General features: G+C 47.1%; 1 protein-coding gene across 1 annotated transcript; it reads right to left on the bottom strand.

Annotated features, from left to right (window-relative positions):
• Positions 1-8,670: 8,670 nt before the first annotated feature.
• LOC144115769 (uncharacterized) lies at positions 8,671-12,032 on the bottom strand. Its single transcript, XM_077650274.1, has one exon. It carries the CDS (start codon positions 11,834-11,836, stop codon positions 9,314-9,316), a length of 2,523 nt encoding a protein of 840 aa, XP_077506400.1. The 5' UTR covers positions 11,837-12,032; the 3' UTR covers positions 8,671-9,313.
• Between the last annotated feature and the right edge of the window lie 434 nt (positions 12,033-12,466).

The raw sequence follows: 12,466 nt of genomic DNA, 5'->3' as shown, positions 1-12,466 counted from the left end.
CGTGGGGGGAGATGTTGGCTGGGGTAGTTCGGCATGCTTCCTTCTCTGCCTGCCCCTTGCTCGGTTTTCCACAACCACAGGAAGTTGAACTTCGGCTCGCTAGCTTGCCTAATGCGTGTGACACAAATAAAGGACGTGGATCACCAACTATAGTCGGGTACAACTCAAGAACGAAGCAGTATATTCCCCTCAAAAGCAGCCCTCCAGCCAAGCGCGTCGACCGAACAGCTTTCTGCGGCTATGGAGCCAAGGATAAGCTATAAAGGGAAGAAAGCCTTTTTGTACTTGTCGTTGCGAGTGGGGTTTCCTTTATTTGGGCTATGGTTGTGGAAGGGTGAAGGAAAAAAGAGCCGGGACAAAGAGGGTACGGTCTTGGTCAAATGGCATCAGAGGTCGGGTATCTTTGTTCGGGATAAGGATGCGCGGCACGGGAACAAAGGACCGTTTCCCTCCCTCTCTTGTTTAGCCTTGGCTGCACAGCCACACAAAGTTGTACGGTCGACGTTACTGTCTGGAGGGCCTCCTTTGAAAATATGTGCCCCTTTGTTCTTGAGTTGTACATATAATAGTGTGGGCAAAGAAAAAGAAAGAAAAACAATGCTGCCCAGCCCGCACCGCCTAAGGCACAACGTCGACACAGTGGAAACCTGGGAGAGTTAGTGATACATTGTCGACATAATTGCACAGCGCAAATTACTACGCAAGCGAAAAAAGAAAGTGGACACCAAAAATAGGTAAGATGTGATATCATGCAAATTATTTATGTTTTGTTTATGTCCCATGTATATATTTCTCGCGTTTTTTTTCCCATGAACCTTATAGTTGACGTCGGTGCCTTTCTTGTGTCCTTTGTACTGTCCTCGTTTTTTGCGCGTACAATCACTTCGTCACTGTTGATGCATAGTAATATTGATAATAGTCAGAACATTCCTGGTCTAGAGTGTAACCTGCCAAATACAGCACTAAAAAAAATTTTTTTTATCAAATGATATTACATCTATGATAATACAACTATAACAAAGACCGCTGGACAACTTTAGTCAACGCTCGACGGATGCCTGTCCAACCTTAGAAACTAGGGTTGGTAAAGAACCAGATATAGAGAAGTGGGCAATTGTCAATTTCTCTCTACCCTTGAGATGAATCAACATTGCGCAAGAGACAGGGAAATTGCTGTCGAGAGGGTTGGCACCGCAGAGTGTCGAAATGTGTTCACCTGAGAAAAAAATATTCGTCGTACATGCGGCGGCATTTGCAACCAATTCCGATCAACCTAGATAGAATTTTGCCAAGGTTCACAAAAATGCAGCATAGATGCATATCATTTATGAGGCAGACTCGGACTAAACATTGTACGAAAGGGGGGGGGGGAGTGCAGGAACGTTGCCAAAAAAGGGGTCAGCTACAAAGGGACAGTTCTGTAGGCACTTAGGGCATCCCCGTCCCCTCTCCCGCTTGGACCCTCAACTGTGTGCTCTTATTTATGTTAGATGAACGTCTTTCTTGCATCCAGTTTACATCATCAGGTTGCTTATTGCCTCTAGAATTTTCCATCGCGTGCTGAAATGTATATCTTATTCGCCTTGCATCGATTTGCCCCGATTTGGGCTGGATCAAAGGTGGAAAAAGCGCGCGCGCATATGTGCATGTGTGTGCGTCTTCGTGCGTGCGTACCTGCAAATTGAAGGAACAGCTGTTATTTTCACACCGTCTGTTGCCAGGCAACTATAACATGCTCGTAATCATTTTCCGAGATTTTGTTTTCCCGGCGGTATTTTATTCGACATTGAAATGCGATGTCAAGAGTGGCCCACTATGGAAGAGCGTTAGCAGCTGCTGCCCCGACTTGCTTCAGCTTCCCGTGATAATGTACGTGCGAAAAGCAGAGTGCATGCCTTCGTAGTTTTTGAACCAATATATTGGGTGGACTACTGTTCATTATTTGAATGTAACCAGAATGTATTGTCGTAATTATTGCTCAGGGAACACGCAAGAAACGTGTGTACTTTGTTGAGCCCGCCCTTTAGTTTCATGGTTTGGTAGCAAATCATTTTGAGATGGGGCAGTTGCCATGCATTCACACATTCGCAGCCAAATAATTGGCTCCCAATTTTTATTCCATACAACACCATCCATTGCTTGCGAAGCAATTTTTTTTCTGTAAATACTAACTAATTAGACGCATCGACCAGTTCGCATTCTGTCGGATCTGGAGTGTGCCGGTTTTTCAATGAATTTGTCCACACATATGCAGTACAGCGGCTATGCATGCCGTATGCGGACAAACAGACAAACAAACATCCACCTAAGCTCTCGATCGCATGTCAAGCCTTGCTAGTATGGTTACACGACACCTTTCAGAACACAGCTAGGCGACACGCTAGAGCAAGCTTCAAATGAAAGCGGAACAAAATGGGCGCTGACACGACGGATGGGTCTGGCACCCGGATCACACGAAACCATCCTTGGTTGAGATATGGCCCGATTCATTCTCGATACGCACTGCCTGATGACCTCTTCGGTCGCTACACGATAGAGATGAAACAGGTGTGAAGAAGCAAGATGTTTCCAATCTGTGCCTTTTGTACCTGGCGCTACCAGTCTACCCCGCCTGCAGGAGGGGCGCGCAGATCTTGGCTAAGCTGGAAAGGAAAGGAGGCGGTCCTTTGTGCCAGTTACGGGGGAGGGGACTTCTCAGCACTATAGTCGGTTACAGCTAAAGAACCAAGCGGCACATGCAACTCAGAGGGAGCCCTCCAGCCAATCATGTCGATTTCTGTGGCTATGCATGCAGCCAAGTCTGTAAAAAATTGGGAAGGAGACAGCACTTTGTCCCGTGTCGTCGAGAGTGGAATGTTCTTTGTTCGGGATAAGTCTGTGCGTAGTCTTAGCTGCATAGCCAGTAGTAGTTTATTAAAAGAACCATAACACAAAAAGAAAGGAAAAATTTTGCTGCCCCTGCGTCTGCCATCGTCTCTAGGAGCACCTAAGCTTGGATAGCGTAGTGTTCCTGCTTCCTGTATATGCTCCCGCAGGGAGCAGAGGAAATGCCGCGACAGCACCAGTGAAGACCGAACAGAAAACTGTTCGGTCGACGCGCTTGGCTGGGCGGCCTCCTTTGATGGGCATGTGCTGCTACATTCTTCAGTTGTACCCGACCTATATAGGTCCGTTTGATTCACCTGCACCACATGAACTGGTTCTCGCGGCGCTGCGCCTCACATGGATTCATTTCAAGGGTGGAACATGGCGCCCTCTGAACCACGGCATTCGTTTGAAAGAAGTGCGAGTCTAGTTCAGGAAAACTGCGTACCTTCTTGGTGGTTAGTGCTGAAATTGTGCAGGTGTAGCTGCCATGGAGGCAGATAATGCTGTGCGCGTTGTGATAAATGGTGGAGACTGAAGTAATTCTACTCGTCAACAAGCTAAAACGCTGCTCGAGTTTTCCAAAGAAACGGCTACGCGTAATTGACACCACTGTAAAAAGCAAAGACGTCACGAGGTGCACATGCCATGTGTACATTTTATTGTGATGTGCTGCTTGAACATTTCTTCATGAGATGTTGGCAGCCGCTGTCGGCTGTAAACAGCGGCTGCAATTCATTGGCGTCGCCAAGGCTAGCAGACGACCAGGCCTAGACTCGACCATTCGTTTTGGAAGCAGACAGTGCCAAACTGCGCTAAAACTGCTGGAACTAGTGCTACACACTCGTGGCACCGCTGCAGAACTTTGCCGAACTGGTGCAGCGAGTGCAGGCAAATCGAGCGCTCTCCAACTTCCCCTCTACACCACTAGCCGGAACAACGAACAACCGACGGCACGAAGCAAAAGCCTCTCTCCTTCCCTTTTCTGTCTCTTTAGCAATGCCAAAGCTGTCCTCGAAAAATAAGACAACGCCCAGAATGCGTTCCGTAGCGTCAAGTGAAAAAAACAATCCAGCAATGCAATATGGCGGAAATCTGCTTGGAAGTTCAACACATGTTCAACACAGTACAGAGGGCAAAATGAAGAGCAAAGTGCAAACATCGAAGAGACATCCGACGTTTTGAGCATACCGGAGACATGTACCTGTAACCGGACGCCGGCTTCACACACGCAGTAGCTTCGCCTCACCTCAACAATGCCACTGCTCATGCGCAAGAGGGGTCTGATAAACCGGTATACTTCTCCGGTAGTACGTCTCGGGTATGCTTGTGAACACCTCCCGATTTTAGCTAATTTTAGCTGCTTGGCAGTGCCACACTCGTCATTTTTCTGAACTGTGACCATTTAGTACATGCGCACTAATGTAGATGACACTACTTACATTTATCTACAGTTATCGCATGCTGCTGCGTTGTTGCTATTGTTTGTATTTTGTGGACTTAGTAGTTGATAATTGTTGCAAGTTGATTAAAAGAATGAGAGCCCGATATTTTAAGAGTGTATTTTCCAGAAAAAAAGAAGCCGCGGAACGTTTCAAGAGCTTGTGCCCTTCATGAGCACAACGAAAAAGGTAGCTAAAGTCAACTAGACAGTGCACATTCCCCAAAAGCCATAGACTAAAAGCGATGCTTAGCCATATAGAGCGAAGTATTAAGTTTCTTCACGCAAAATCTCAGAATGGCCAAGTGCTGGTTACCTGTACAGTATAGCATTTCGTTTTCAACTATTCCGAAAAACGCTAACCTTGATCAGGAATAACTTTTAAATTAAATGAGGCAGATGAATGATATTTTCAGAAAGAAAGGATGATTACACGGTCTCAAGCTGTTCAAAAAGTTGCCGCAGGACAATGCATATCCCAAGTTAGTGCAGATTACATTGCTCCGTTTTTCTACGTTTTTCAAACATGCGTGGCTAATAAATTAACCTATACACATATTTCTAAATGCTTAAACATGCTCATTAGCATCATACCTCAAAGCAACTTGAAAGATTTTTCTCTGGGTGCAATAGCTTTTTCATAACTTTGCATTTCCTGAGACAAGTTGAGCTGAGCTGCCATTTTTCACCTTTGCGTTTTCTTTTACAGTTGAAACAAATTTGCAGCTATCGTTAAACCACCTGCATCTTTTGAAAGAAGAGGAAATTAGCTTTATGGAAATACCTGAACCATATTTATGAAGCTCATGAGCGAGGTGCAGACGACGTACAAATATCACCAAAAATGTATTCCGTTCACCGTCAGAGTGGGATTGCCACCTTGAGAGAGGTCTGAGAAAATTTCCCGAATGGCAGCTGCGTTAACAGGGGCAATGGAATCTCATCAATAACCTAAGATGCCGAACAGGTTCTATTGGGACTTAAGCCCACAGCAAAAGGGGATCCCAAGAATAATTAACAAGAGAGGATATATTACCCTCCTTTGGGTTTTTGGAAAATATGACGAATGTGTACAAGAATGGACTCGCCTGTGTGAGCGGTACACAGCAGTGATGAGCTATTCCTTGCGAAAAAAAAAAAATAAAGACGGACCTTATTTCCACTTTCAGCAATAAGGCCCCGCCGCAGTCCCACGGGAACTGTAAGCGAGAAGGCCGCTAGGTATCTGGATGGATGGATGGATGGATGGATACGGCTGAACCCTTTACATCGGGCGGTGGCTCAAGCCACCTAGGCATGTCTTGTGAAATTTTACTCCTGTCTTGCTTTTAGCCACCAATCAGATAACCTTCGCTTGGTTACTTCGAACCTCTTAAAATCCACTTTCCCTAAACCCCAATGCCTTGGGTAAGTCAGCCCCGCTGCCTTCCACTGTAGGGTGAAGCCCTTTACAGAAAAGTATCAAGTGTTCAGCCGTTTCCTCCTCCTCTCCGCACGCAATGCACAAAGTGTCTATCTCCTGGTACCTGACTCTATACTTCTTAGTCCGCAAAACTCCAGTCCTGGAAGCCAGCGCCCTCTGCAGAGCTTTCGCTGGAGAAGTTCCAGACTGGGTTTTTACATACAGCTGCATGAGAGGAGGCCGAGACCGGAGGAGACGCCCAAGGAACATGCCACGAGCATCTTCCAGCCTTGCACTCGACACGAGTGCAACAGTGAAAGTCAAGTGTGTTGCACTTTGCGGGAACTGCAGCGCGAAATGGTGCAGAAGGTGGCACATCACATCATATCCCAATGTCCCCAGAGAATTCCTCCAGCACCTACAACAGCTGACATCCGTAGGTGCCATGGCGCCACGCATCATGACGGCTATGCCAACACATGCCCTCACTGATTTCGCAGCGGCTTCGCTCTTCCTTCCCAATTCCCACAACTGAACGAGGGACGTCAGCAGCATGCATAGGCTCAGCCGGAGGACAGAGTTAAGGCATGAGGCCTCGGCAATAATAGCAGTTATTTCAGAAATATTCCATACTGTCCTACAGAAGGCTTTGAGAGATGACGCTGAGAGACTATAGCTCAACAGACACCATGCAGGCTTCTGGGTCGCTAGCATCGCAAAACCAGTCGAGTCAAATGCAATACTTTCAATGCAGCCCATCAGGACACATAATGCAGCAATGCAATGTGACTTCGCGACAAATGAGGCACGATAATGGCCTGAGTCAGCGGAAAACTAGGAACACGGGGCCCAAATTTTCTCCCCAGAAAACCAAAGGCAACTGCATGCCCGTACACAAGCTATGCCTGCCAGTCTCACCTCATTGCCGTTCCGGCTTCAGTAAAGAGCTAGAAGGCCACGATGATAACAAAGGCGTACCCGTTAACATCGCCGTGCAAAGCTTTATAATCTGGATTGGCGCAAAAATGGATAAAACTATGCGACCATTCTCAAGAATGTCAATGAAAAGCTTGTTGGCGCAGCAAGCGAAATCATGCCCGGCGTGTGTAACGGCCCAGTGGGGCTGCAAAAATCATTCCTAGTACTGAACACTTTGCCATACATTCATAGCTGGATGGACTGCCTCTACATGGGAAGTCAAAAGAGGTACATTGCAAGCTTTACCAAGCAGACAGCCACGATGAGAGGGAAGCTGCAAGCTGCAGACACATTGCCCGAAGCTCCAGCTGAACAACCCACGGGACATGTAGGCGCGGGGGTTGTATACTGCCAACAGTAAATGCAGGTTCCGCTATTCACAGAGGTCACGCTATCAGTCACAATCGAAAAGAAAGGAAATGAGCCTCGTACTAAATAGGTCCTACCCAAGCTCTGACTGATGTCCAGAATGACACAACTTACACCCAATATAGAGGACCCCTAAATTGCTCATTACAAGGGAGCGGCACTTGGACTGACACGTCTCACAAACGTAGAGGTCTGCGTAAAGCCCCCAAGTTGATACACGAGGATGGAATAGACAATATCTAATATGGTGCATAGCTACACCAATTCTTCAGAGGTTCCGATCGCCGACAGAAGAATGCGAATACCTCTACGTCAATCACGGCACGAGCCTCAGCGGCTCGGCCTCACATGCAATCATAAGATTGGAACCAGAGCGACGCGAAACCAGTCCAACGAAATCCATATCTCAACCCACCAACGAAATGCCAAAGAATTACACAGCATATTACACATTTCAGAACATTTAGACAAGCATAATGGGTTGACTAAATTTCAACACGGATTTAGGAGAGGCTATTCAGAGTACACACAATTAGTCCAAACAGTGCACGATTTTGCTACGTCAATAAATAACGGTAATCAAACAGATGCTGTTTTCATGCATTCTCCAAAGCATTCGACAAGGTTTCTCACAAAAAACTATTGTTAAAATTATATATATTGCTCAGAAATTTTCAGCTCATGCAATAGATATCTGCCTACATTCATGATCGCCATCAATGCGTTGTATTCAATGACGAACACTAATGCACTTTCGGTTTACTCAGGTGTTCCCCAGCGCTCGGTGCTTGGACCTCTTTTATCTCCATCATAGGTATATTAACGGTATCGTGCAAGAAATTCCTGTTAAAATTAAATTGTATGCTGATGACTGTGTTCTTTATGAAGTTAAAAGTGCTGCTGACCACACGGTTTTAAATGATGTATCCAGTAAAGCTATCACTTGGTGTGACACTTCGTAAATGCCTGTAAGTTAAAAAAAAACGTGTATATGAAACCTACTCGCAAAAAAAAATGCCTTCAGAATTCCAGTACTCCTGCATCCAAAACATACTAAAAGAGATGTACTAATATAAGTATTTAGGGCTTTGGATTACGAATAATCTTACCTGGAATAAACATGTACATTATGTGATAGCTAATGCTAATACGAATTTTTTTCTTCGAAGGGCACTTCAACTTTTCACTCCTAGCGTTCGTCTACTTGCATACAAGTCCATTGTACTTCCAATACTAGATTATCCTGCCATCATTTGGGACCCGTACACGTAAACCAATATGGGGGTTTAACATCCTAAAACGACTCAGGCTATGAGGGACACCGTAGTGCAGGGCTCTGGAAATTTCGACAACCTGGGGTTCTTTAACGTGCACTTACATCGCACAGTACACGGGCCTCTAGAATTTCGCCTCCATCAAAATTTGACACCATCGGCCAGGATCGAACCCGCGTCTCTCGGTTGCTGACCCGAAACACGCGGGTTCGATCCCGGCCGCGGTGGTCGAATTTCAATGGAGGTGAAATTATAGAGGCCCATGTATTGTCCTCGTTTAATTTGTACTCGATGTTGACCCACCTCAGTGCACCACCACCGTGGTGCAAAGCGCACCACTCTGGTTTTGGGGCAACCGCGGCGTGAGGTGATCGAGGACGCTATGTGAATGCAATTGAGAGTCATGACGTAATCAACAACACGTGACCACCAGTAGACCAATTAAGGAGGGAGGTGGGGATCGGAGCCAATTTCCTTATTTTTTGTAGTAGAGCAATGAAATTTGGCATGGTTATTGGAAAGTGTGCAGAATGACTAAATACAAAGTTTCATTGATATATCTTGAGTAGTTTTGATATTACAAATTTTTATTTGCACTCAACTTGCAGAAAGCCTGGCATGACAAAAAAACATGGTAGAAGCCCACAGTTGCTTTTATATTTTAGCAAAATGAATAGTTCATGCAGTGACATTCTCCAAATAATTTTATCACTTAATTTTTTTTACATAGGACAACATATCCATGTCTGAAAAATGAGGTCGTTATCAACGCGCTAATTTAGCTAAGCAGTAAAAAAATGAGATAGTTATTAAAAAATATAGGAATGTCACTGCACAGAGAATTTACTAAGAAATACAACACAATAAACCTCATGCAAATCCGACAAGGCATAGTTGTTCTATGCTTTCTGCAAGCAGGACAGTCGGCTCAAAACTCACTTCTGAGAAAACTGGCTCTAAAGTTGCACAGCCGCCACATGTTCTTCAGAATGCCCCAGGGCTGTAATACTTGGTGTCTTTGCTTGCAGGGGTCTTCTTATGCCTTTGCTCTTTCGTTTTTTCTGCACTGCATGCTTTTCTTTTTCTTTGTTTGTCCTTCTCCTGAGCTCTCTCAAGGGCAAGGCTACCGGGTTTGATGCCCACAGACTTGCATACTTCAGTGTAGGCACGCAAGTTACCAAAGTTGTAGCGTGCAACTGCTTCATGGACTGCAGTCTCCACTGCAAACAATGAAGCATGCTGATCTTTTGAAATCATTGACCAGATGACAGAATGTAAGCTTTCTGCAGCATTCTGCGTCTTGTTGCCCTTGCAACGCTCCAGCAGTTGCGGGTCAGACAGGCGTTGGTAGACAGGTAGCAATGCCTCTGCTACACGTCTTGGTAGCTTGTACTTATGAGGCGGTGGTGGCTCCATTTTGGCCTGTGCTGACCTATGTCTGCACCAACTGTCAGGGCCAGGTGGGCACAGCTCATGATGAGGCTCGTCATCTGTAGATGTCACATGGTACAATGTGGCCATCACGGCCCTTTGCATGTCACTGACTTCGGTGTTTCTGCGCAAGGCTAAGCCATAGTAATTGGTCAGTTTTTTAATTAGGTCCTGCGTGAGTCCACCTTTCCCACCCAATGGCTCCCCTTTCTTTGCTCTTGCAACCAGTGTGCGGAGTGCAGTGCCCATCCTCTTCTGCACATGGTTTATGCAGTCCTCCTTAGTCAGGGGTATGAAGCCGTATACCTCATCTTTGCAGAGTGCAAGATATGTTCGGCTGTCACCATCCCATATGACATTCGTGTAGCGAAGGCCATAGCTGCTGAAAGAACGCCTGAAAAGTATTAGTGCAGCTTCCACCTCCATCTGACCTGAGGCAACATCTGTGTTTTTCTGGCACTGATGCTGCTCAATCCAAGTGCCATAGCTAGGGTCACTCTCCGCTGGTTGCTGACAGCACCCTAGGCAGAAATTTGACAGTACGGTGCAATCCAGCACAAGCCCGGTATAAAATTCGATAATACATCCTACACCAATGTGAGAGCTGTGGCCTCGTGTAAGCCAAGTGCCATCATACACAACTGTTATGTTACTTGGGCTGGATGGTTGCATCTTGCTGTAGACGTCTTTTACAGCAAGTACAGCATCTGCAAAAATGTTTTGTGCAGCTTCCTCTGCTCCAGGTTTAAACAATTTTTTTAGGTGGCCCTGATAGGTTTTTTGATGCAGCCCACGATGTGAGACGTTCATTGTGGCCCAGAAGTCGTTCAGGGCAGTGGGCCCTTTTCCAATGGTCTTGATGGCTTGCATAGCTCTTATATTGACCTCAAAAGTCCTTCCTTCAGACTTCCTTTTTGATGACCAATGTGAAGCAATAGGGCCGCAAGCACCACAGGAAAGCACTAATTTTACTGCTAGGCCCAGTTTAGTCTCGTGCTTCACTGACAACCTCTTCTTAGAGCACTTTGGGCACAGTAAAGACCCTATTATCGAATTCATTACACTAGCTTGAATTAATGTGAATTCATCTTCATCTGGGGCCGATTCTTCCTCTGTCTGCCGCGCGAACCCGAACTTGCGCTCCGTTGACGACACCGCGCGAAGTGTAGCACGGACGCTGCACGCTTGCTCCTCAGCTGCTTCCAAGGTCACAAAACGTGGTTCCAGGTGCACCTGAACGGTGCGTTTCTGTTTTGGAAAAAGCTCGCTGTCATCCCGTTCAGCTGGCATCGCATCGTCACTCGCCGCCGCAAAAACGGAACTTTGCCCGGGCCGGTGCTGCACTGCGATGTCACGGCTTGTGGACGGCGCCGGGTCCCCAGATTCACTGCCGGTCATTGATTCCGAGGGCAGGTGCACCTGAACGGTGCGCTTCTGCTTAGGGAAAACTTCACCGTCATCCCGTTGAACCGGCACCGCACCGGCACTCGCCGCCGCAAAAACGGAACTGTGCCCGGGTCGGTACTGCACTGCGATGTCACGGCTTGTGGACGGCGCCGGGCCCACAGATTCACTGCCGGTTATTGATTCCGAGGGCAGGTGCACCTGAACGGTGTGCTTCTGCTTAGGCAAAACTTCGCCGTCATCCCGTTGAACCGGCACCGCACCGCCACTCGCCGCCGCAAAAACGGAACTGTGTCCGGGTCGGTACTGCACTGCGATGTCATGGCTAGCGGACGGCGCCAGGCCCCCAGATTCACTGCTGGTCGCTGATTCCAAGGGCAGGCTTGCTTCCGACGACACATCGGCGTGACTGGATATCGGAGCGGACCTCCGTTCGTGCGGTTCAGTTGCTGCTGGCCGCTTCTGTTTTGGAATAGGAGGCTTGCGCTTACGCTTCCCGTAAGCATACTTCGTCCTGTGCTTCTGGCCCGTGCGACGCTCCATCGCGGGCTCGCATACGAAACCACACGCAGCAGATGAGTTGACGAAAATGCAGAACGGACAGCACGAGTTGAATCGCAAACTATCGTTTTCGCGAAGCGCGCGCGCAGCAGACAACCGGAGAAGCGGCATGCCTTTCGGCAGCCAATCGCAGGGCGCGCTGAGCACCACGTGACTGGCGCGGCCAATCGGCGCCTAGCTGCGACTTCGCGGGTGCCCTCGTATTTTTCACGTCTGTGCATTTATTTTTTATTGTAGACACGTGGTTCCACTGGGAGAAGAACCGCGGTGAAGCAAACTTTCCAGTGACACCAAACTTGCCGTAGGCGGCGGTGAAGGTCCGGCGGTATCGCGCTCTGAAATCGGCCGTTTTTGAGCGGATTTTGGCCAGTTTTTTGCGACCCGCGGTCAAAAAAATATTTTTTAGGTACGCTTAGAGACTGTTTTCGGCGGAAATTTTTTCAGCTGTGATAGAAAAGGTAATGCAGAATCCGAATCTGCCGTTTTCCAAAAATCGATTTTTTTCCGCGATTTTCGCGATCTGATCCCTGCATCCCCCCTTAAAGGGCGCCACCAAATTTGAAAATCTGAGGACCCTGAAAATGTTAGAAGTAGGCACACCCCAGAAAATGGATTAAGGTGTATTAGTGGGTAGGATTAGTACAATACCACAGAATAATTTAATGCACGGCATGCGAACATTCCAGAATGACTAGACTCATGCATATCATAAGAGCACAATGAAACTGGTTCGAACTGAAA

The sequence above is a fragment of the Amblyomma americanum genome, chromosome 1, assembly GCF_052857255.1.
Source record: "Amblyomma americanum isolate KBUSLIRL-KWMA chromosome 1, ASM5285725v1, whole genome shotgun sequence".
NCBI classification, from domain to species: Eukaryota; Metazoa; Arthropoda; class Arachnida; order Ixodida; family Ixodidae; genus Amblyomma; species Amblyomma americanum.
The sequence above is the reverse complement of the archived record's forward strand: the minus strand, read 5'-3'. Positions and strand labels throughout refer to the sequence as shown.